General features: G+C 41.5%; 1 protein-coding gene across 1 annotated transcript; it reads left to right on the top strand.

Moving 5' to 3' along the window:
- The first annotated feature begins 13,885 nt into the window (after window positions 1-13,885).
- amy2a (amylase alpha 2A) lies at window positions 13,886-24,001 on the top strand. The gene is made up of 11 exons (XM_018753275.1): window positions 13,886-14,013; window positions 20,069-20,242; window positions 21,216-21,362; window positions 21,494-21,691; window positions 21,872-22,102; window positions 22,181-22,314; window positions 22,886-23,008; window positions 23,132-23,231; window positions 23,327-23,448; window positions 23,549-23,674; window positions 23,795-24,001. The coding sequence occupies exons 1-11, from the start codon at window positions 14,011-14,013 to the stop codon at window positions 23,982-23,984; spliced, it is 1,548 nt and encodes a 515-aa protein (XP_018608791.1). The 5' UTR covers window positions 13,886-14,010; the 3' UTR covers window positions 23,985-24,001.
- Window positions 24,002-25,659: the final 1,658 nt, after the last annotated feature.

Raw genomic sequence — 25,659 nt, 5'->3', positions numbered from 1 at the left:
GCCAGCTGCTGGCCCTTAAGGATCATTTCAACAGATTAAAAAGGCAGCTGGCTTGAAAACACCATGAATCATGTGAGTGGGTTGCATGCTTGACATGAATGTGCCATTGGCTTTGAGCTTGTCACTTATGGGATTTGGGGTCCTTTGGGTATAATCAAGCTCAAAAAAACAAGTCTCAGGTATTTACATCTTCAGGTGACCCAGACAGTGTCTTAGATTTATCACCAGTTCTGAGAAATGTGTGAATAATGTGAAGTGTAGTCTATGTTCACCTCAAATAAAAAATATTTAAGCATAATTTCAGAACACTGTAGGGGTGGAGTTGCTGGGCTGGCAGTTTATGAAATGTTGGTTGTGTGAACACCTTTGCAATTTTGATGCTCTTTCCCAGACCTTTGAAAGGACAATGTGTTCACTATGAAGGTTATGGTTTTCAAGGGGCCTCTGAGAGCCTTCCTCCCCCGAAAGCTTACACTTTCCTTGGCCATATTCACATAGAAGAAATAAAGAGCCCTTTTACCATTGATCTCTGCAAGGGCAATCTGGATTCAGATCATACTTGTGACGACCTGTCCGTAAGTGTTTGTGTGTGTTCACATGAGTGAACATGAGTACGTGTTCTTATGGACATGAGGGCTGAGACAACCCTCAGAAACCATCCCACAAGATACTCTCTGAAGTTAAGTCATATAGAATGTTTTTTTTTTTTTTCCCCCCCAGCATCTGTTAAACACATCTGCATGGTATGAGCAGAAAGTCAGCTTTGTATTTCATTTTACTACAGAGATGCTGTTGTTACCTGAGCTCCAAGTACAGGTTTTTTTGTTAATCATTTCCCTGCAATGTTGCTAGGAATGACTTTAAAAGTATCAACCATCACCTTCATTTCCTTTACTTCCATCCTGCCATTCTCTGTACAGTAAGTATTTAGAAACTCTGAGAACTGAATACATATTGAATTCTTTCAGTTCACGTGGTCTGAAATGTTCTGGAGTGTAAAAAGGATAAGAGCTCATGAAGAGAGAAGACCGAGCAGGGAAAAATTGAGGCTTCTCTTCAGTTTGTTATACTGTCTTCTCACAACCTCTTTAGTGGCAAGGAAGACTCATCCTTGGCTCATACTGGAGGTAATTATTCAACCCATTTTAACTGTAAGTCACTTACAATTGCTTTATTTGCAGACAATCTAGATAACAGATTAACTAACTATTTTAGTTTTAAAGTTTGATCTGATATCTTTACATAATTTCCAAATGGTTATCTTTATTTTATCTGTCTTCATCTTGTACAACTATTGTACTTTTGTATATTTTAAATTTCAAAATCTGTTGTGAATTATGAAACTGAGGAAGAATTGGCTTAGCGAACATAATAAAAAAATATTTTATACCCTGCCCAGAAGCTGAACTATGATTTACAGTAAGTCACCTTCTTCAAAATCCTGCCCTTCATGATTCTCAAGAGAAACATAAATGTCAGTGACAATTAAAATGCATTATTTAAATTGTTTGTGAGCAACATGTTATAGGTTTAATGCTAACGTGCCATGTGTGATGACTAATATAAGTGTAATACGCAATCCCTAATATGATATAGTGCACAAGTAGATCTTGTACATAGAATATTTTGAGTAATGAATATGTTCCAGGATGCATGCATCTGGACACTCTGTTGACCAAGTGATGCTACAGGGGCTACTTTTGACTTTGCCCCTCTGTTGCCTGGTGTTTCTGTACCCTAAAGTCTTTGAGAGAGATTACTGCTTATTTCACTGAGAACAGATGATAGTTAATCTGAGAGACATAGTGAGTTCCATTATTTATGTCCAAATGTATTCATTTAGCAAATGAATTCCTCCAAAGCATTCCAGCGAATTTGCATTGATTGCTATTATTTCTATTTTTCTGTGTTGCAAGAGATTTCCGTACAGCTGTATACGACTGAGAAAAACTTTGTGGATCCTTTGAAATTGTCTGGATTTCTGAATGAAAGATTCCTAAAATGAGATCTGATCTTCATCTAAGTTACAGTAATAAACAAACATCGCACATATGCCTTGGAGTTCTGTCTCTACCTGTCTGTTGTTGTGACCTTGTGGTGTCAAAATAAATTAATACACAGTCAATCAATTAATACAAAAATCAGTACACAGAAAAAATGCACACTTACACTGCTATATGTTTATTGAACAAATTGTTTAAACAATCAGGTCATTGAGGGAAAACAATGTGAACCCTTATCTACTGGAACTTCCCTTATTTGCAGTAACCTCAACTAAATGCTTTCTGTAGCTTCTGATCAGACTTGTGCAGCTTCTTTCTTTAATCCTCTTTGCTCCAGTCGGAGCATAGGGCCTTCACTGCATGTCTCCATCGGTCTCTTCCTGGGCTGTCCGCTTTGCCTCTCCCCAGGACATCTTGATGTTCTGTAGCTGTCTGTAGGGTTCGTCTCCATGTGAGCAGTGGCCTTCCTCTTCTCCATTTACCCTGTGGGGTCCAATCTAAGGCATGCCTTGGAATGCTAGTCTCTTGTCTGTGCAAGGTGTGCCCAACCCATTTCCTTCTCTGGATTGTATTAACAATGGGCTGTTGCTTTGTCCTCTGCCAGAGCTCCTGGTTAGAAATTCGTTCTGGCCACTTGATGCGCAGGATCTGACGGAGGCAGTTGTTCAGGAAAACTTGCAGTTTCTGGTCCAGGCTCTTTGTGTGTCTCCAGGTCTCGGACCCATATAGCAGCACTGACTTCACATTCGTGTTGAACACTCTCAGCCTGGAGCGCAGACTGAGGCTCCTGTTCCTTCCGCACTGGTCTGAGGGAAACAAAGGCGTGGCGCGTTTTCTTGATCCTGGCTTTGACATCTTCGTCCGTCCCTCCTGTCTTACTGATGACACTGCCAAGGTAGGTGAAGCGATCAGTGTCCTCGATGGTCTGTCCATCAGTGGTGATGAGAGCTTCCTGTGTGGAGTTTATTCGCAGGGTCTCGGTCTTTGTTGTACCGATCTCTAACCCTGCAGTCCTTGCAACATGACTTGTGCAGCAGTTAGGAGGTATTTTGGCCCATTCCTTCATACAAATCTGTTAACGTTATTGAGTATTTTTTCAGTGACTTCTAGGAATAGCCTGCTTCAGCTCATTCATCAACATTTTAGTGGGATGACGGTCAGGACTATGATTTTGCCATTTTAAAATAATTACTTCTGTGTTTTGGATCATTGTAATGTTTCATCTTGCATTACACGATAGATGACCTGACATTCTGTTTTACTGGTACACTTTGGAATTCACTGGTCCCCTGATGATTGCAAGACGAAGCAAAGCAGCTCCACATTTCATACTCCTGCCACTGTGTTTCACAGTTAGGATGAAGTTTTTGTGCTGGTGTAGTGTTGTTTTCTTCAAACATCACTCTGTGTACATCTATCAAAAAAGTTCAACTCTTATCATATCTCTCCATGGACAATTGTTCCAGTATTGCTGTGGATTATCCAGGGAGACTTTAGCAAACTTGAGAAGGGCAGCAATGTTTTTTTTTTCTCCTTCTAAATAGAGCAGTGGTTTCCTCTGTGGTAACATCCCATGAACACTACTCTTATTCAGAGTTCTACTTATGGTAGACTCATGAACACAGATGTTATCAAGGGGAAAAGATGCTTGCAGATCCTTAGCTGTCACCATTGGGTTCTTTGTCACTTGTCTCAGGAATGTATGGTGTCCTCATATATTAATCTTTGTAGGAGAGCCAATCCTATTCGGAGTAGGAACAATGTTAAATATCTTGTATTTAACACTGTCTACCTGACTTTGGCCTAATGGAGGCCCAGGTCTTTAGAAACCCTTTTGTAACACATTCTGGTCTTCAGAGGTTCAACGACTCTTCTTCTGATGTTCTCAGAAATCCTTTTTGGTGACGCCATATTGTACTTCAACAGAATTCTGTTGTGAATTGCAAGTAACCAAAATCATATGTTTTTTTATGTGGCAGGGCAGGTTAAATCCAGATTGAAACTGACGGGAACATCTGACTCATCGAATGGAATACCTGACTACCCTTTTTTCAACATGCCATTAGGTTCACATAGTTTTTCCACCAATAACCTTGGCTGTTTAAACCATTTGTGCAATAAAAATATTACAATGTAAAATGTTTTTGCTGTTTCTTAAATAAATCTTTATTTATCATTGTGATTTAAATGACTTTCAGACCACATTTTAGCAGAAGTCCGTGCAGAAGTCCAGAGAATTTCAAAGTCTTCATAATTTTTTGTCACAGCAGTAGATGTGCTTGTGTTGTATTAAGAAGTAAAACTTTAAAACGTATTTTCAACCTTAATTGGGACAGGGCCATTTGATTTTCATGACAGATCCAGAAACACCAACTTTCATTTGAAACACACCTGTTTTTATCTGCATGTGTTCAGAGTAAATATTTCTGATTTTAAGAGATTGGTAAAACACATTAAAAGCAAACAACTACTAGAGGAACTATGAAACTTTAAAATGCAGTTTTTAAGGGGGCAGAAAGTTGCAAAATATGAGTTTAGCAAAGACTAGTAACTCGAACTTTCCCTGGAGCACAGGGAAAAAAAGTCCTTGGTAACAAAATAGAGAACTAGAGCACAGTGCAGTCTGGACACTTTCAAAACTGGGCCCTGGCACCAAACTGAGCAGCTGTATAAGAAGGTCAGTAGTTAGTGAAGTGACCAAAAACACCAACCTGAACACTCCCAGAGTGTCGGCTGAAATATGAAACACTGTCCAGAGATCAAGAGTCTCTTGGGCTGTAGGCGAGTGGCTACATGAAAGTCATTTCTGAGAAATGCCCATGTCAGCTTATGCCTGAAGTTTGCCAGAGGTCTTGTGACAAAAAGTGAGAGCTTCTGGAAGAGCATTGTGTTGTCTGATGTTTAAATTTGAGCTCTTTGACCTTAAAACAAGGAGTTATATTTGGCAGGACCTGTCTCCCAGGTTACATCGCTGCTGTCAAAGATGGTGGTGGCAGAAAGGTTACTTTTCAGCCCCGGGGAGCTGGAAAGCTTGTTGCCCTGCAGAGCTGTGTTGATGGACCTTGAGAACTGTTAGAGTCTGAAAAAGATTTACATTTAGAGTCAAGAGTCATGTTCCAAGAGATCAGTGACCCAAGGCACATGGCACAAACTACAAACGGCCCAGACAAAGGTCCAGACTTGAATCTTGTTGAAAGTCAGTGGTATGACTTAAAGATTATTTTTCCACTGACTTTGTACATGCAGCTTGACAGATCTGGATCACATTTGGATGGAGGAATGGAAAATTTTCAGAATTTAAATGTGCAAAGAGCATACAAATGTAACGATGGAGACTTGTAATAGCTGCCAAACATTTACCGAGTATATGGGCTGAATTCAAATTTGAAGTTATGACAAAATGCAAACATATTGAAGGCAATGAATATTTTAAGGCCCTGCCATAAAAGTGTACTTGAGTACAAAACGGAAAAAAGCTGACATGCAATAAAGTTTGTCTCTGTCCGCATTGTACCTGTTCTGCTCTTATTGTGTTCATTTTTACAGCCGACGTTATATTTTAGATGATTTGGTTGATAACACTGACCTCTAATGGTTATACTATGCAAGACACAGTAACTTCAGTGTAATAGTGTGGTGACACTAATTATATAATGTAATGTACACAGCACACAGGGACCGTCTTAATGCTTTCAGCATCCCCTGAGCACTTTTATGTACAGATATGTCCCTTTCATGTACAGATAACACGTCTACCTCATTAGGAGCCATGCTGTTACATCTGACATGACAGCCATTATATTTTTGCTTTAACCAAGATTCATACCTGCTCTTCTTGCTATGAGGTGAAACTATTTCAAAATTCACACAACTCCTCATTCAGTGTAATGATGAATTATATGAATGCTGCTCTATATGAATAATGCTCCGGGTGCTCTGGTTTCCTCCCACAGTCTAAAGACTTGCTGTTCAGGTTCCCCCATAGTGTGTGAGTGACACAGAGAGAGTGTGTTGCACTGATGTATGGATGAGGGACCCAGTGTAAGCAGTGTATTTAGCAGTGTAAGTCACCTTGGTGAATAAGGCATGTGGGCTGATAACACTACATAGAGTTCATTGGAAGTTGCTTTGGAGAAAAGCGTCTGGTAAATAAATGTAAATGTCAATGTAAATGCACATGTAATTGAGTCATCCAAATATATTAGCATATTATTGTATCTGTTTTTCTTTGTATCTGTTTTTCTTGTCTTATGTCTGTGTTAAAGCGCTCTGTGTCACTGCGTGAGAAGAGCGCTCTCTAAAAAATAAAATAAATAAATAAATAAATAAATTAATTAATATTGTAGGACTACCGGGTCCTGCTCTCTGGTGGGTCTGGGGTTCGAGTCCTGCTTGGGGTTCAGGTTTTGGCTCCCCGCGACCCCGTATGGGACAAGCGGTGTGTGTGTGTGTGTGTGTGTGTGTGTACAGAATTCAGTGTTTTTCCTTCAGTGATTCTGCATTTCAAGAACTGTGTGTGGAGTTCATGAGCAAAGCTATGGTTATTTACACTGTCAGCAGGACCTCAGCAGCTTATTTCTAAAAATACAAAGTCACTCGTGTGCTGAAAGAAGGTTGCAATGTTTCAGTTCAGTATTTATTATGTTCTTCACTGAGTACAAAGGGAGAAAAAAGTCTTGGACATGGTGCAATTTGCCTGGACATTGACTAACCTTTAGCATCCAAAAAGAAAACGGTAATCTCATACTCTCTCACAGACACTGTCCGAAACCGCTTGTCCCAAGCGGGGTCATGGCGAACCAGAGCCCAACCCAGAAACACACATGATACACACATTGTCAGAACCGCTTGTCCCATAGGGAGTCGCGGGGAGCCGGAGCCTAACACGGCAACACAGGGCGTAAGGCCGGAGGGGGAGGGGACACACCCAGGACAGGACGCCAGTCCATCGCAAGGCACCCCAGGCAGGACTCAAACCCCAGACCCACCGGAGAGCAGGACCCAGCCCAACCCACTGCACCACCGCACCCCCTGCAAACAGTAATCTCCAAAAGAAAATATTAAAATGAAAGCCTTCACAGGAGACAATTGTTCTAACTTGCTGGGTTGCTCTTAATAAATCTGCAGAAGGGTTTCCAGCTGCCTGTTGGGGGCGCTGTAGTGTTATAGTATCTCAGACTGCTTCAGTTTGTGAAATATTTCTGCTGTGTTTAAGCATCTTCAAAAGTAGTTTCCAGAATGACTTTTTAGGCCTTTCTTAATACTGTATGCAAAACTCTGCTCGTAACTTCGCCTTGTGTTAACAGGTTGAACTGAATATGCTGCAAATGTTAGTTAAAAAAGAGAAACCGTGAACACCGGAGCAAAAGATGACCATAACAATAGTTTAATTGTTACTAGTTGCGTTTGAGCAATGAATGTTGGTGGAAATTCAGTCCATGAACCGATACTGAAATAATATAAGTTGTATTAAAGGGCAGCTGCAGGTGCCCCAACTTGCAGCTCCTTGTATGGGGACTTTATGTGGTGGCATAAAAACATACTGTATTCCGCTGTATAAGATGTTACTTGTTCCCTTCTGTGCCTTTTGATGCTTCTCCTCCTGATCCAGGGGTGCTGCATCACCTCTCTCTGAAAATGTAGTGGCAATTTGCATGGCATAACAAGGCAGTGTAACTGCATGAGCACTGCCACAGTGGCGCAGTAGGTAGCACTGGTGCCTCATGCCTTGGAGACTGTGCAAATGCGTGTGGGTTTGATTTTCTCTCAGGCTCTGTGGAGCTTGTTCGTTCCCCTCTGGGTGTTCTAGTTTCATCCCACTGTCTAAAGACGTGTCTTTCAGGAGAACCTGAGACTCTAAATTGCCCAGTGTGTGTCACATTGCCCGGGTGTACAGACAGCTGAATGACGGTAAGGAGTTAACTGTAGTATATCTAAAAACTAACTCACCATGGATAAAGGTGGCAGCCAAATGCAAGTTAATGATCATTGTACAGTGCCCTGCAGAAAAGCATCTGCCAAATACATACATATAAGTGCAAGTACCATAGCATTTTGGATAAATGAGAATCTCACATTAACTGGTGAACTACGCTGCAGTCTGGGACCACATCCAGATTTAATTTGCAGCACAAAACTTTTGCTGAAGTGCATTCAGCTTCATTCAACATGCAAGTTCAGTATTTTCATTTAGTAAAATCTGAAAGTTTAGAAATTGCAGTATCCACATCCCCTTCTGATATATTACAGCAGAAGCGAGTTTGCGGCATTCTTCATCTTGTGCCTCCTAAAACATGTTCTGCTCAAATGAATACAGCATATCATTGCAGGCTTATCTATCTTTTCTCTTCTTTTCTATATTGTCTATGAAAAGTCCAGCCAAGGGAAGGGAAGAAATAGATGTGTAAATCAGACAGGGAAGGAGCGCAGACAGGGGCAGAGGGGGAGATAAAGAGGAGGGAGCTTTGACAACTGCTGTGTTTCTGTTTGGAGAACTTATCTGAACCACGACTGTCTGCTCCAGCGCTCAGGCAGCAGTGGATCTCCACCAACCGTGCAGAGGATTTGCAGCACATCATGATTCCGCACATGTTGGATTACGTTTCCAAGGCAGCAGATGATTGTGACTCCTCGAGTGCGAGGACAAGTCGGCGCCGTCTCTTTTGACCATCACAATTAAAAACTGTACCCGAAGTTCACGAGTTCGGTTTGGTGAAAGTCAGTGGCACAGACAGCAGATCCACAAGCTACTTCTTTTCTGACATCTTTTTGAAAGATTTCTGTGCTGGAATGATGTCGTGTGCATTTTTTATGGTGCTGGGTGGGTTACACTCGGGTTTGAGGTGAAAAAGCAGTTGGCGAACACGAGCGGGAACTGACACTTTGAGTGGAAGGCACCAGTGAAGTGTGCCTCTATTTCCAGAACTCCTTTCCCTAGAGGAAGGGAATGGATGGGAAGCTGTGTGTGAATATAAAAATCATTATATCATCAATGGGAATACAGATTGTTCAGAGAAGGTGACATACCTTGTCTGTTTTTTGTTTAGAGTTTTGATTTTATATACATGAAACTGAATAATATTCAACAACAATTTCTAGCCAAAAAGAAACTAAAAAGAGTACAAAAAAAAGGACAAAAAAGCTGTAATGCTGCAATACGTCCAAATATTTCAGCAGATTGTAATTAAGCAAATCCCTACACTGTTTTCTTTTTCTGCTTATGTTCAAATGATAGATTTGATATTGTCAAACGAATAATAACACACACACACACACACATTTTCAGAACCGCTTGTCCCATACAGGGTCACGGGGAACCGGAGCCTACCCGACAACACAGGGCGTAAGGCCGGAGGGGGAGGGGACACACCCAGGACGGGACGCCAGTCCGTCGTAAGGCACCCCAAGCAGGACTCGAACCCCAGACCCACCAGAGAGTGGGACTGTGGTCCAACCCACTGCGCCACCGCACCCCGTATTGAATAATAACACATTGAATGAATTTATTATATTCATCTAAGTTTCTATGTTAACATTTACAAAGATTGTTTTTAAGTACACAGTGGGATATACTGTATATCCTTTAAGTGATAAAAGAAATCTCTAAACCTTTATGAGAATCATATTTAAGTGTGAAGTATGATTTTATATATATTTATGCCGTCTTCATAAAAGGAAATGAGTGAAAATTACACAACATGGCAATTTCAACAATTTTTCAAAAATCTGTTATGAGCACTAAAATGAAAGGTATGAAGTTTAATGTTAGCTCTTTTTCTTTAAAAGACTTTCCTCTTTTCCTTTTGTCACTGAAAAATGTGGGACATGTATTTGGAAAAAAAAACACCATTTCAATATGTATTTCTTAATTCAGTGGAAAAAGTGCTTATTAAAAATTACTTTGACCATATTAAATATCAGATCATAGAAATGGAGAAGAAGCTCTTCTGTTAACTGGCATTGTCAAAGCTGGAAAGCCCATGGTCTGCTAGATAGCTTTCCATGAGATGAAGCAGTATTCTGAAGGATACTCTTTGTTTGTCCTTGTACTGCTATGCTGTTGTACCCTTGTGAAAATTGCTTAACTGGTAATTGCTGTTATTAATTGCCGCTGAGTCGGTGTCGACTCTTGGCGACCACATAAATAGAGTGTCTCCAGAAACTTCTGCCCCCCACTTGTGTCCTTAGGGTTGAACGAGGTGTTTCTATTATCGAGTCCATCCATCTGGTTGCAGGTCATTATCTTCTTTTTCCTTCAACTTTCCTAAAAACTACAGTCTTTTTGAGAGGATCTGGCCTTTTCATAATATCTCTAAAGTATGATAACCTCAGTCTCATCATTTGTGATCCCAGGTAATTTGTGTGCTGTCCTGGCTGTCCACAGAGTCTGCACAGATCTCGTCTTCAACCACACACATTACAGTTGTTTGAAAAATTCTGATCTTTCTCCTTTTGCATCCATCAGCACATTTGAGGAACTTTTTCAGATCTCTCATTGTACATCTGCCAAGTTCAAGTCTAGACCTGTTGCCTGTTGCAACCTTTATTGTTGATTACTGATCATAAGAGACAAAAGCTGTAAACACCTTGTATCTTCACTATCAACACTAAAGTTCATGTTCCAGTTGCCATGACTTCTGCTTTCTTCCAATTTAATCTTTCACATGCCGTCTTGACTTATTAAAATAGGATTTGAAGTTTTTCTTCATCTTGTAATTACTAATTACCTTAGTGTAGTAATTGGCAGTTACTCAGTTACATATCAAACACACACACACACACACACACACACACACACACACACACACACACACACTGACTGTCCAAAACCACTTGTCTCAAGCAGGGTTGCGGCAAACTGGAGCCTAACCCAGCAACACAGGGTGTAAGAGTGGAAGGGGAGGGGACACACCCACGATGGGACGCCAGTCCATCGCAAGGCACCCCAACCAGGACTCAAACCCCCAACCCACCAGAGACCGGGACCCGGCCAAGCCCACTGTGCCACAGTGCCCCCTTTCACATATCATACAGTAAAAATGAATAAAACTATATATAATGTAAATTTTACTATTAATTAAGAGTGATCTAATAAATACATAAGAAAAAATGTCAGGTTATTTTAAATAATTTATGTGGCAGCTCAGATGGGTGTAAATCCCATATCATACGCAATACTTTCCTTTCATATCCATTTATTTATTGGTTTTTGAACTAATGTTATGCATCAGCTTTATAAAGCCAACATTAATTTAATGCTTCTTTTGCTTTTTTGGAGCTGTTCAAGAGCAGCTACAATACAAGGTCATGTGATGGATCTCTATACGCCGGAGTAATTATTTTTAATGGTTACATGTCAATATAATGTGCATAATATTTATTGGTAGTTTAGTGAACAGGAAATAAAAACTTCTTGGTGCATGTTTCCCCAAATCTCGAATGACTTTCTATTGGCTTCAATCATCATAGTACTCCTTGTTGGAAACAGAACCCTCTTCAATACAATGACTGATACCTGAGATACATTCAGTTTAATTTAAAGACCTGAGATACTTTCTGTTCTTTCTTCTGTTCTCACGTCAAGTGAACAGGGTTTTACAATTCCTTGACCATTATATTTGATTGCATTCATCTCTAAATTTCCTGCAATCCCTTTCATCTGAACTTTTTATCAGCGATAATCCAGGTGAGTAATTGTCATATAAACAAAGGTGCAGTATGTGAAAAGCATTATTAGTTCAGGATTACATTAGAAACAGGAAGCTCAAGTCCCAGTCGGCATTCAACAGTTCAGCAACAGATGGCCGTGCCATCTCCATGGAGCCAGCCGGAGGTGTTAGAGGCAAGAAACAGGTTTTGAATCCTCTGTGCATCTCGATCACTACTACATGGATGTGGTATTTGTTTGTGCATCTATAAATACTGTTGAGGCAATGTTACAGTCCAGGTGAGGGATTCTGTTTTGTTGACACTGAGTGGCGGTCTGTATCAGTAAAGCCATTTTATCTACAAAGAGAGGTCTCTCAGAACTTTGTAACTGTGGTTTACATTCAGCACAAGCAGGTAAAATGTTCTGTTCGGTGTGACTGCAAAGTGATTCTGACCTAACCCTCTGCAGTTTAAGGAAATTTTTTTATCAGTTTTGTGCCCAACTTATCAAAACACGATCTTGGATCTGTGTTTGAGCTCAGCTATAGGAGCATACAAACACATGCTGATCTAAACACAGCATGGTGCATTCAGCACATACTTACAAGAGCTTGGTAAGGAGGTAGTGTAGTGGTTAGACACATTGCATTGGAATCCAAAACTCAAAAATTTATTTGCTTCTACATCAATTATCAATTATATGCTGAACTCGGGGAATGCATAAAAAAGAAAAAATGTGAGTGATGTCAGCATTCTGTTAAATTTCAGTAAACATGATGTGCTATGCAGCGTAGCTACGGAAACATTCCGAGCTGTTTTTGATGATACAGCTTTATGGCACATAATTATGGTGTTGCTGCAAATATCACATGATTTTCTAAGGAAAGCTATCTTTAAATGAAACAAAGACAATCTATTTCAGTCTCCAGCATCTAGATTAGTGAGTGTGCCGATGCCAAATAAATCTGAGATACCTCAGCCTGCATTGTTAGCACCACTTCCAAACTAGCTGCCTAGTTGAAACTAGATGCGATAGCTACCAATTATATGCAAATTAAATGCAAGATCAGACAAAGCTTTCCTTTTTATTAAACCTATTATATTTAACTTCTTCATCCAATCAACCTGGAAGTCCATCTTTTGAATGAATTTATGAACAGCAGTCCAATGAATTTTTAAACTTTCCTTGCTAGCTATGTTGTATATCTCGCACTGAGGCTCTTCCCGTTCCAGACACATGTGTACGGTTCCTGGGACTCCCTTACTTGACACCGGAGGCTCTCCTAGGGACAAAGCAGGACATGGGCTCGTTCCTGGAACTGTTTTAGGGACATGTCTTAGCAGGGAACAACATAGTGTCCTAGTGATGTACTGGGCTATAAAGAGTTGTGATTTGGATATGAAGTATTGGCTGATATAACTAGCTAATCAACCATGGGCAGGACACTGTGTGTCAGTACTGGGATGAGGTACCTGTTCACGCCGTTTAGTTGAGGAGTGGACCCAGTGACGGATTGTGGATCAATGTTAAAGAGAAGAGTCTGATGGCTTTTATTTTTTGGAGGAGTGACCCTGTGTACTTGTGTTTCTGAATGTGCGATGTGTGGAGTTATTGGCTGTCAGATGGTGAGCGTGGTAAAGCGAGGTGGTCATGATTGGTATCTGTTGTTTTAGCCGGTGTATAATGCTTGATTTTCATTGTTTGTTGAATTTTGCTGATCATGTTTTATTACTTGAGTATATTGAGTTAAGTGTCGGTATTGTGGTTGTTTTATTTACAAATGTTGAGCTGTGTATTACTGTTTTTCTTTTTAATTGGAATTAATAAAGGAAAAACAATGTGAAAGAGAAAGGCTGTATTTATGCTATGCCCTCCCCCTCTGGCCCCTGTGTTGCCGGGTAGGCTCCGGTCCCCATATAGGACAAGTTAAGGGGTTCTGAAAATGTGTGTGTGTGTATCACACGGAAGAGAGTAACAGCACACGTTACACTACAATTTGTACACTGTGAGTACAGCGCACACGTCCCCCCACAACAGTACTGCTCAGCCGCAGGGAACACAGCCCACATAAGCGAAGGAGGGGCAAGGAGCTGGGGCTCCTTCAGTTTTTTTGGCAGCAGCGAAGTGCACTGTATCCTTCCGACACGACAGACTCATCCCTTCAGCGGTTTATTTATACGTCACGCGCCGCGACCACCGCCAACCGCTCCACTTCCGCCCGCGAGAGCAAACAAACGAGCCGCCAGTTTCACGTGCGGCGCGCGGAAGGCTCGGGCTTACAGTTTACTACCGTTTTTATAAACGCATTTGTAGAAAATTATACTCTCGGCAGGAAATCCATTAGTTTTCCATGTGAAAATGGTTCGTACAGCACGAAATGTTATTGTTAATCACAGGTTTAGTTTGGCTGTATTTTCCGTAGCAGCGTTTAATAAATAAGCTCCCCTGCCCTGCTGCTGTGCGCGCGCACCCGGCCGGGCCGCGGCAACCCTAACCCGCAGTAATTCGGATAAGTCGCACTTTTGCTAGTTTCAGTATCAGTTCTACATTAACCGCTGCTTTGTTTGTTTGTAAAATCTGGTGTGTTTAATCACCCATGCACGGATCGAAAATAAGGTTTTTGTCCTGCAAAAAAATAGAAATTGGCTCGAAGCTGGATGGTGGCGAATGGCGGGTCGTTGACGCTGCTGCACCGGCGACGCCGCTGGTGAATTAATGAACTAGACAGTTATTCCGGCTTTTGACCGTCTCACATGGCATGATGTGTTGTGCTGGGAGCATAGAGAGCTACTGCCTTTAGAACCAAAGGTTGCAGGTTCGATCCCCCTCTGTCTGTAGTACCCTTAAGCAAGGTACTTACCCTGGAATTGCTCCAGTGAGGGGGGGAAAAAAAAAAAATTACCCAGCTGTGTAAAGGGATAAGTGGTTGTAAGCATGTAATAATCGTGACCTTAACATTGTAAGTTGCTTTGGAGAAAAGCATCAGCTAAATTAATAAATGTTTGGCCCCATTTTACTTCATTTACTAGCTGACACATTTCTCCAAAGCAACTTACAGTGTTGATGTTACAGTTATTTACCCATTTTAAATTTATACACCTGGGGTAATTTTAGGGTAAGTACCTTCCTCAAGGATACTACAGGGAGGCAGGGATTGAACCTAAGATCTTGGGTCCAAAGTGTGTGTGTGTGTGTGTCTCTGTGTGTGTGTTGTCCCACAGTCCAAAGACACTTGTTTCTGGTACATTCTTTCTTCTGAAATGCCCTTTCTGTGTGTGTGTGTGTACACTAGTGCACTGCCGTGATCCTATCCCACCCCATCCAGGGTGTATCCTGCTTAACCTGGCTGGGGTTTTCATCACTCCAACTCAGACACTCTTAACACCAAGTGAGTTTTCTCTGACTGAGAGATTTCAAGGAGTAATAAATACAACAGTAAAAAAGAGCAGACGAAGCAAACACTGTACAGTGTGTTTACCTACAGCTGTGTGTTATCTTCTGTTCTATAGGCGAGTAGTGACCATGCTTTTTTAATAAATTATTTTGAAAACAATGTCTGGCCTGCCTTTGGATCTGAAGGCCATAGGGTTGAGTCTCACACCAGCTGTAGTACCCTTGAGCAAGCTACATACCCTAGAAAATAACTGCTCTGGTAAAAATTCCCCAGCTGAATAAATGGATAAATAATTGTAAGTTGTTGTGGTGGAAAGTGTCAGTTAAGAAATGTAAAACCAGAATAATGGTAGGCATACACCTAAAACCACCTGTGTTCACAGGGAAGCAAGTTATTACTTGTTGTTATAAGTACCCCTTGAATTACTGCCGAGTGATAAATTCAGGTGAATTCAAAGGTGCGCTGAGCAATAGCACTCTTAATAACTGTGAGACTGACATTATTTTACAAAGGTTTTATAGTCAGTTTTTTGTTAATAGTGTGGTTTCAATGTAGGATACTAAAATGAATAAGCAGGTAAGAAGCAAGTAGTGTAGTAATTAGAACTGTCTTGTAATCTGAAGGTTTTTGGTTTCAGTCCCACCTGTATTGTCCTTGATCTAGGTACTTGCCCTGAATTAGTAAAATAAGAGTGCCCTGCTGTATAAATGGTTAAGTCACTGTAAGTTGCTTTGGACAAAGCTGTACGTGGATAAAGGATAATAATAGTGGTATTTAGCACCAAGAGCTTACATATATTTTAGGGAACGGGCTCATTGCTGTCATGATGAACTACTCAGTAAAACTGGACCTTTTTCACTGGGATTCTTAATTTACATAATGTTTTATGAGGACTAAGTATGTGCATAGATCACATGGTGGAATATCAGGTTGATCTTGTGGCTCAAAGCTCCTGTGTTGTGAAATTTAGACATGGGTTCAAATTCTGGCTCAGTGAAGAATATGCATGTTCTGCCCGTGTTCATGTTGGGTTTCCTTCCGCAGTGCAACTGTATTTCAGATGAACTGGTGATTCTAAATTGCCCTTAGAGTGTGTGAGTAGAGGAGTGTATGCGATTTCATTGTGACTGACCTGTGCCCTGTTCAGGGTGCACCCTATTGTGTGTGTTATGTGTCCAGAACAGGATGAGGGCCTCTGTCATCCTGCATTGGACAAGTGGCCACTGAAAATGAATAAATGATGAAAGTTTGCATGATTTAAAGAGTTCAGTGATTCTATTTTTTATTTTTCCTCTGAGAATGCGCTTTGTTTTTACTTGTGTGCAAAGCAAATTTCCCCCTGGGGACAATGAAAGTATTTATTGAGTTGAATTGAAAACAAACAGCACCACCGAGTCATGTTTAAAGAGCTACTCAGAATACTAATTTGTAATTTTCCAGTCTATCACATTTTTGATTGCTCATGAATTGTAGAATTTCTTTACTTTGCAACTAATTTATTTCGGATATGAAAAAAAACCACCAGCTGTGAATATTATAACCCTCTCACCATGCTTAGTGTACACTTGGTTTCATGTTTAGTTTTTTTCTCTTTCACTAAAATTTGGATCTTAAAGTTTAAAATTCAACTAGAACATCAACTTTGACAACAGATTCTAATAACGATTTTGAAACCTAACGTAACCATTAATTGTAAATATAAACAGTAGTTTAATTTTGTGAGTTTGCCATTATTTTGTTCCCAAAGAAAAAGCAAGGCTACATTTTAAGATCATTTACTCATATTTTCAGATGTGAGGTGTTCAGCAGTTCGCCGAGCTTGGCATTTAGATTGCAAACGTTTCATCACCAGTCGAGGTGACATCAATTGACAGCCAGGTTAATTCGGCCGCATGGAATCACAGTAGCACACAAGCCAACGGCCACGTTACGAAGGATTATTTCAAGACCAAAAGAAAAACTTAAGAACGAAGATAGAATGAAGGTTATTTACAAAATCAACTGCACAAACTGCAACAAGTACTATGTCGGCCAAACTGGCAGAAAATTATCAACTCGACTTCATGAGCACAGGCTGGCCATCAAGAGACATGATCGATTGTCGCAGATATCCATGCACCAAGATCAAGAAGGGCACGTGTTTGATGTTGAAAATACAGAAATCCTATCCCAGGCATATACAAGACACTCAAGAGAGTTCCTTGAGGCCTGGTACTCTTCAAGCAACTCTATAAACAAACACGTCGATCTGGATCCCATCTATGAACCGATGCGACGCAAGGACCAATTAGGATCAAGCTAGTATCAAACCGGTTCCTAACCGGTTTTAAACCGGTTTTTTTTAAACCGATTTAGGTCAAGACAACCGACCAATCAGAGACCAAAACAATTGCCAAGGCCGAAAGTCACCACAAACCGGCCAATCACGTCAAACCTCCAGAAAACTCCCACACTCAAACTATATATAAAGAAAGAAGTCCAACACACTCCACACAATTTGTGCACTGATGATGTCACCTCGACTGGTGATGAAACGTTTGCAATCTAAATGCCAAGCTCGGCGAACTGCTGAACACCTCAATCAACAACCCGAGCTACGAAGACCACCAATCTTCTCGATAATTTTCAGATGTCTTTAAATTAATTCTTTAGATGTTTGCACACAAAATGAATCGGCTTGACTTAATGGTTGTGTAACAATATGTTACTACTTGGGGAATTTTACTAGAATACACACACACCCACACACATTTTCAGAACCGCTTGTCCCATATGGGGTTGCGGGGAACCAGAGCCTACCCGGCAACACAGGGCGTAAGGCCGGAGGGGACACATCCAGGACGGGAACGCCAGTCCGTCGCAAGGTACCCCAAGTGGGACTCAAACCCCAGACCCACCGGAGAGCATGACTGCGGTCCAACCCACTGCGCCACCGTGCCCCCCTTTACTAGAATAATGCAAGTTTAAAACGGAGCGTAAGTGAACAAGGGCTAAATGCACGCGCGCGCACACACACACACACACACACACACACACACACACACACAACTGCTTGTCCCATACAGGGTCGCAGGAAGCCAGAGCCTAACCCAGCAACACAGGGCAAAGGGCTGGAGAGGGGAAGGGACACACCCAGGACAGGACACCAGTCCATCACAAGACACCTCAAGGAGGACTCAAACCCCAGGCCCACCACAGAACAGGGCCCAGTCCAACCCACTGCACCACCACACACCCCAAGGGCCAAATTATGATCCATAAATACAATGTATGCGGGTTTTCAGTGATTTTAAAGCTTGTAAACTAAGAAATTCAACATATTTTTGTGCTGAAACACACACACACACAGAGGAAGGGCATTTCAGGAGAAATGTACCAGAAACAAGAGACATCTCTAGGTTAAGTCAACACAGCCTCTGAAGGCTTCCGGTGTAATCTGAATAATTTGTGTGAATGCCAAGGAGTGTTACACAAACACTTTTTTTTTTTTTTTTTTTCCAATGTGAGTTCTGTAATAAGGCCAATGAACACATTTTAATTTTACATGTCGAAGTACTACGAATGAATGCTGTGGTTAGTGAAAGTGAACAGTAACTAGCATAATTTATGTTCAGTTGGTAGCGCAGTGGTTTCAGCTGTAACCTTTAGACCACAATGTCGCAGCTTCAAATCTCATCTCCGATTCTGTTCTTCTTAAACAGGGTAATTGCCCTAAGTTGCTCCAGTAAAATTCCCTGCCTGTGTAAATAGATATGTAATTATAAATAGATTAACATTGTTTGTTGCTTTAGAGAAGAGTGTCAGCTCAATGAATGTTATGTAACTGAAAGGGAAAGCTCTTCACATTCGTTGTTGTATGACATGTGTTGTGGTGTTTCAAGTCTACAGTACCCATAGCTGTTAGTAGTGCTGGCACGGTCTAAAAAAACCAAAGCGAAAACATTTTTCTTCATTCATGCATTCACACATTTACGTTTATTCATTTAACCGATGCTTTTCTCCAAAGTACCTTACGGTGTTAAACTACTTACAATTATTTACTCATTCATACAAAGGGGAATGTGAGAAATGGTGCAATTATAGTAGGAGTCTGGGTTGCAGGAGGTGTGGTGGTGCAGTGGGTTGGACCGGGTCCTGCTCTCTGGTGGGTCTGGGGTTCAAGTCCTGCTTCGGGTGCCTTGTGATGGACTGGCGTCCCGTCCTGGGTGTTTCCCCTCCCCCTCCGGCCTTACGCCCTCTGTTGCTGGGTTAGGGTGTATGTGTGTGTGTGTTGCTGTAGTTCACCATGCTGAAACCAAAAATGAAGGTATGTATAAATGAGTAATGCTGCCAAGGCTGCTAGGTGCAGTACATACAGCCAGACTCTACTCTCTCTGTGGCTGGAAATGTGGGACTCTACATATTGTCAAGTAACACAGCGGTAAATGACTGTGAAGACTGCAGGTTCATTTGCTTAGGAAAGTAATTCCTTCAGTACCCTTGAGCTAGGTACTTAACCCAAATTGCTCCTGTTAATTATTCAGCTTTTCAAAAGTGTAAGATGCAGTACTTTCATATTTCTTTGACTAAAATCTTCTGCATAGCAGGTCAGAGGCATGGTGTAAGCTGAAATTATAGAGCAGCGTTTGTCTTTTTTCCCATATATAATGGCTCAATTTCAGTTGCAAGAATTCAAAGCTTGCCCACCACTTGTGTTAAAGAACGGTTGTTGAATGCATGTCGTGCGCGTGTGTGTGTGTACTGGTTTTGAAAAACATTGGATGTGAACCAAGAAAAGGAAGTACTTACATAATACATGAAAACCGCATTGGACCACATCTTTATAAATATCCATTTAAAAGTAGTGTCATTTGATGTGAATGAAATGTGACTGCACACCTGTTACCATCTGCTCTCAGAGAGATAACGATTTATCAACATAGCAACACACATATGGACAGTTTCACTGGACTCCAGCACAGAGTGAACTGTATAAAAGAAAGGGCCGTGCGTTCTATGCTTTACCTGTTCTCTCTGCACCAGATGAGAATGCAGCTCCTGGTTCTTGCAGCCATCCTTGGACTGAGCTCGGCTCAGTACGACCCTCACTTTAAGAACGGCCGCACGTCCATCGTCCACCTGTTCGAGTGGAGATGGGAAGACATAGCGCTGGAATGTGAGCGTTATTTGGCCCCTAATGGGTTTGGTGGAGTTCAGGTGAGTGCAACTTGCTTAGTAAAACTTGGGTCAGTTAACTAAGGAATCTTTCCTTTCACATTGTGGGTCATTTTTAAATTGACATTTGTGTTTCTTTTCTCTTGTAGATGTGTGTACCCTCACTTATATTTACTCTAAATTTCTTTTCTTACTGCGTGCCAAAAATTCATTTAAGTTTACATTTTCAATTTGTCTTTGAGATAGCTTGTTGAATTAAATTTAGTGGTTTGATTTATTGCTGGACAACAGGGAAGCCTAGTTCTCAATATTTTCTTGTATGTTACAAGTTAGAATTTCATATATTAGACTGCTGACATCAGAAAACATTTTTTATGATTAATGCCATGCAGTTTCCAAATTTAGATGTAGTGTTGCTAAATAACAATACACCATGGGGTGAATAGCGAGTAGCACTGGTCTCTCACACCACCTGGATGGTGTCATAGGATATGGGTTCAGTCTCTGCTCAGTCCCCGTGTTCAGTGCAGTGTTTCTAGCATTGCACATGACCTGGGATAATGGTTTCAGATAAATTCTAGTTAATAATTACTGTATTTCACATTGGAGAAAAGTGTCTGTTAAATGAATAAATGTAAATGAATATAAATTGGATTGTTCCACAACATTTGAGTTGCTGCATTGCCTGGTATATGTAAACAAAACAACCTTACCATATATAATCCAAATATTTATTAATGGGGGGGCCGCAGTGACACAGTGGGTTGGAGTGGGTCCTGTTCTCCGCTGGGTCTGGGGTTCGGTTCGGTTCCCACTTGGGGTGCGTTGTGATGGACTGGCATCCCGTCCTGGGTGTGTCCCCTCCCCCTCCAGCCTTACACCCTGTGTTGCCGGGTTAGGCTCCGGCTCCCCGCGACCCTGTATGGGACAAGCAATTCAGACAATGTGTGTGTGTATTTATTGATGTATCTAATGAAACCAAGCTTTTTTTATTATTGTTTTTGTATTCTGGCAGATCTCTCCGCCCAATGAACACATCGTTCTGGACTATCCCTGGCGTCCATGGTATCAGAGGTATCAGCCAATTGGATACAACTTGTGCTCCCGTTCTGGAACAGAGGCTGAACTGATAAACATGGTGGAGCGGTGCAATAATGTTGGGGTAAAGTGTCCTCAGAGTTCAGTTTTAAGAGTCTGAATTGAAGCCCTTTTTGGTGCACTGAGCTGACACATGCACACTCTCTACTCATTTACATAGTGTGTAAAAGGTTCCTGTCCACTCACCCACCGCAGGTGAACGTGTATGCGGACGTGGTTATCAATCACATGTGCGGAGCAGGCGGAGGAGAGGGTAGGCACTCTTCCTGTGGGTCTTACTTCAGTGCCACCCGGCTGGACTTCCCCACCGTGCCATACTCCAACCTGGACTTCAATGACGGAAAATGCAGTACGGGCAGTGGAAACATTGAGAACTACCAAGACATCTACCAGGTGCTCGACTTTGTTTTAATTTACATTATGAGCAATTTTAGAACCTAAGTAAAATCTGAACAATCTCTTAATAAAGAACAATTTAAAATAAAAACTAAAAAGATTTCAGTTTCCAGTCTACAACCTAATGTGGCTCATAAACACATTTTCTCATGTTTATGAGCATTTGTGAACCAACAGGTGCGTGATTGTCGCTTGGTTGGCCTCCTGGACCTAGCCCTTGAGAAAGATTATGTCCGTGGGAAACTGGCGGACTACTTGAACAAGCTGATCGACATAGGATTTGCTGGTTTCCGGGTGGATGCCTCTAAGCACATGTGGCCAGGCGACTTGGATGTTGTTTATAGCAGGCTTAACACTCTCAACACCAGATGGTTCCAGGGTGGTGCGAAGCCCCTCATCTTCCAAGAGGTATGATATATTCTCCTCCCAAGATATCAAATGTCGACAGTCCACTGAGATTAATCTTTTCATATTCTGGTATTCTAGGTTATCGACCTTGGTGGAGAACCAATCACAGCAAGTGAGTACTTTGGTTTGGGCCGTGTTACTGAGTTCAAATATGGAGCCAAACTTGGCACAGTCATCCGCAGGTGGAATGGAGAGAAAATGTCCTACCTAAGGTGAGACCTGAATTACAGTAAAGTATCTCCAAAAAATTACAACATACTATCAATCACAGACAAACAAAAAAATTTTGAGGGTGCAGCAAAAATGTTCAGTTTTTCAAATAAAAACATTTCTTTTGAGTCTTTAGAATATCTGAAGTACCAAAATTGTAATATTTAGAAGGATATTTAAATATTTGTATACATGTTTATTCTGTACACCAGCATATTAAAATACATGTTTTTGTTGTATTAAATACACAGTATCAAGATGAGTATTACAACAGCAGTTCAACTTTATAAATCTTAGCTGTGATGTATTGCATATTCATGGGGGTGCGGTGACGCAGTGGGTTGGACTGGGTCCTCCTTTCTGGTGGGTCTGGGGTTCAAGTCCTGCTTGGGGTGCCTTGCGGTGGACTGGCATCCTGTCCTGGGCGTGTTCCCCTCCAGCCTTACGGCCTGTGTTGCTGGGTAGGCTCCGGTTCCCCGCGACCCCGTTTGGGACAAGTGCTTCAGAAAGTGTGCTGTGTATTCATAAAGTGTGAGACATGGAGTAGAGAAGCCTACTTGATTTCTGTTTCAGTAATTGGGGAGAGGGCTGGGCCCTTGTGCCCTCTGACAGAGCTCTGGTGTTTGTGGACAACCATGACAACCAGAGGGGCCATGGAGCTGGCGGCGCCTCCATTATCACCTTCTGGGATTCTAGGTATTCCACTTTGGGTATTCTTTGGGTGGAGAAGAGGACCTGAGAAAGAGAGAAAGAAGTCCATAGGGGAATAAATGTGTTCAGTACTACTGTATTGATTATTTTTTGTTGTGTTGTCCCCAGATTGTACAAAATAGCCATTGGCTTTATGCTAGCTCACCCCTATGGCTTGACTAGAGTAATGTCCAGTTATCGTTGGAACAGGAACATTGTGAATGGTGCGGTGAGTCACTACATAATACTCATGTTTACATGAACAATAATTCTGTTCACTCCCGACATTGATATGCTGACAGGAATATTCCACTTGTGTTTTAGGATCAGAATGACTGGATTGGGCCACCAAGCTATTCTGATGGTACCACTAAGCCTGTCTCTATCAACCCTGACACTACATGTGGAGACGACTGGGTGTGTGAACACCGCTGGCGCCAAATCAGGTGGGTAATTTTCTCTCAACAAAAACAACACCACGATCACAACATAATGCAAATTTACTTGCAGAACAGATTTTTTCAAACATTTAATTCTCCCTGCCAGAAACATGGTTATCTTCCGGAATGTTGTCAATGGACAGCCCTTCTCTAACTGGTGGGACAATGGAAACAATCAGGTCGCTTTTGGACGTGGTAACCGTGGATTCGTTGTCTTCAACAATGATGACTGGTGAGGACAAAGACACTTCTTTGGACAGATTAGGAAACCAGCTGTACCTTCAGTACAAAAGTACAGCAAGAATAGATGACCGGGTATGGTGACCTTATGGTTTATTCTTGAATTTCACAGGAATTTGGATGTGACTCTCGATACTGGCATGCCCGGTGGCACCTACTGCGACGTCATCTCTGGTCAGAAAGAGGGAAACAGTTGTACAGGGAAACAAATCACTGTTAGCAGCGATGGGAAAGTCCACTTCAGTATCAGCAACGTGGAAGAGGATCCATTTGTTGCTATTCATGCTGACTCAAAGCTGTAAGACAAATTAAAATAAAAGTAGAGAAGCATAAAAGTAATCTCCTGGACTTTTATGTTTTATTCTTGACATCTTGCTATGTTCCAGTCGTCATTGGATGCAGTGGGAGGTCGTGGCTGATGAACACCTGAGCTTTGTCTTTTGAATTCATGTGTATACCTACAGTACATACCGTTGCTGAGAGAAGTCCACATACCAAAGCTGATTCAAAGTTAAATATTACATAATATACAACAACTTACATAATATATAGCACAGGCACATGTATATTGCACAATATATAAAAGGCAGAGTGCTGAGCTGTGTCCTTAATTATACATAGTTATTATAGAAGCTCAATATTAGCAATAAAAACTAAACCTCCATTTTAGTGTTGTAATTGATTCTGACATGCACTTTAGTAGTTGATAATGGACACTGCTTGAGGAAAAAATTTACTTTTATGCTGTGTTTCATTCCTGATTGCACTGGTAATGCTTGTAACTGAATCCATCCTCAGGTGTTATAGAGGAGCTGAGAATGGGTTCAGTGATGACAGTATAGAACTGGATCTACATGGCTTGAGGCAAGTTGAATTTTTTTTTTTACTGTCTCAGAAAGTGAATTCTTTCTTCTAGTACTCCACCATGCTGATTGTTAAACCATAGACATCAATGTAGTGAGTGGGAAGGTGGCTTCTCCTGATCATTAAGTTGTATATTGTTATGCCTGCTTGAAGAAACCAACTGCTTTATTTCCAGTCTGTAAGCAGTCTTATCACTCTGAGACCAACCAATTTTGTGTTGTCCGCAAACTCTATAGATGGCTCCTTGGAGGTGTAGCTGGTATAGAGAAAGACAGTCTAGTCTGGCACTCTAGCACTACGGGCCAGTGTGTCTGACAAGCTTGTCCAGCTTCATTTGCTGTTTCCTTTCTCCGAGGAAGCTGCTTATCTACCTGCAAATGCACCCAGGACCCAGTCGTAGGGTGGGGGGAATTTGGTCATCGAAATCTCTGGAATAATAGCGTTAAATGCAGAGATGAAATCCACAAAGGAGACCCTTACATGATGCAAGTCACCGGTGCAGTCCAGGTGTTGAAAAAATGGAAACCAATACTGACTGTGTCATCCACAGATCTATTAACTCCGTAGGCAGTAGGCATATTGCGGGGAGCAGAGAGTCAGTGATGGCTCTGTGATAAATGAGAAAAAGTCACTCAAAAGTTTTCTGTGACTAGTCTGCAGCCATTAAAAGCAGAGATCTTTGACTTCTTGGGGATAGCTACTGTAGTAGATACGTTGAAGGAGGCAAGAGCTGAACAGGTATCCAGTGACTGCTTGAAAGTGACTGTGAAAACCAATGACGGTTGAGTGTTTCAGTAAGGATGGAGGGAGAGAATGTGGGCGAGGAGCTTTTATGATTTTCTGGTTAACATCTTGCTCATTGATTATCAGTGGAGTAGAGGTAACAGCTATGGATAAGGCCTGGAGAATGTGTGTGACTGGCTGTTGAAGATAAAATGTGGACTGGGGGTTAGGTTTGCTGGGTGGGGTGGGGCTCAGTTTAACCATTGACCTCTCAAATACACAGTAGAACTTGTTTAGCTCATTGCTTAGCTGATCTCCACAGAGTGGCACACTACCTGTACACAGCTACCCTGATTCCAGTCTTCACTTTAAAGAAGTTTTCGTCACACA

This window comes from Scleropages formosus, chromosome 3, assembly GCF_900964775.1.
Source record: "Scleropages formosus chromosome 3, fSclFor1.1, whole genome shotgun sequence".
NCBI classification, from domain to species: Eukaryota; Metazoa; Chordata; class Actinopteri; order Osteoglossiformes; family Osteoglossidae; genus Scleropages; species Scleropages formosus.
Note: the sequence above shows the minus strand (reverse complement) of the source record. Positions and strands in the feature narration are given on the sequence as shown.

What these genes read in the sequence shown, in the direction of transcription:
- amy2a (XM_018753275.1), top strand. An exon ending in ATGGGTTTGGTGGAGTTCAG is followed by an intron (nt 20,243 to 21,215) that starts GTGAGTGCAACT and finishes GTATTCTGGCAG; the next exon opens with ATCTCTCCGCCCAATGAACA. An exon ending in AGCCCCTCATCTTCCAAGAG is followed by an intron (nt 22,103 to 22,180) that starts GTATGATATATT and finishes CTGGTATTCTAG; the next exon opens with GTTATCGACCTTGGTGGAGA.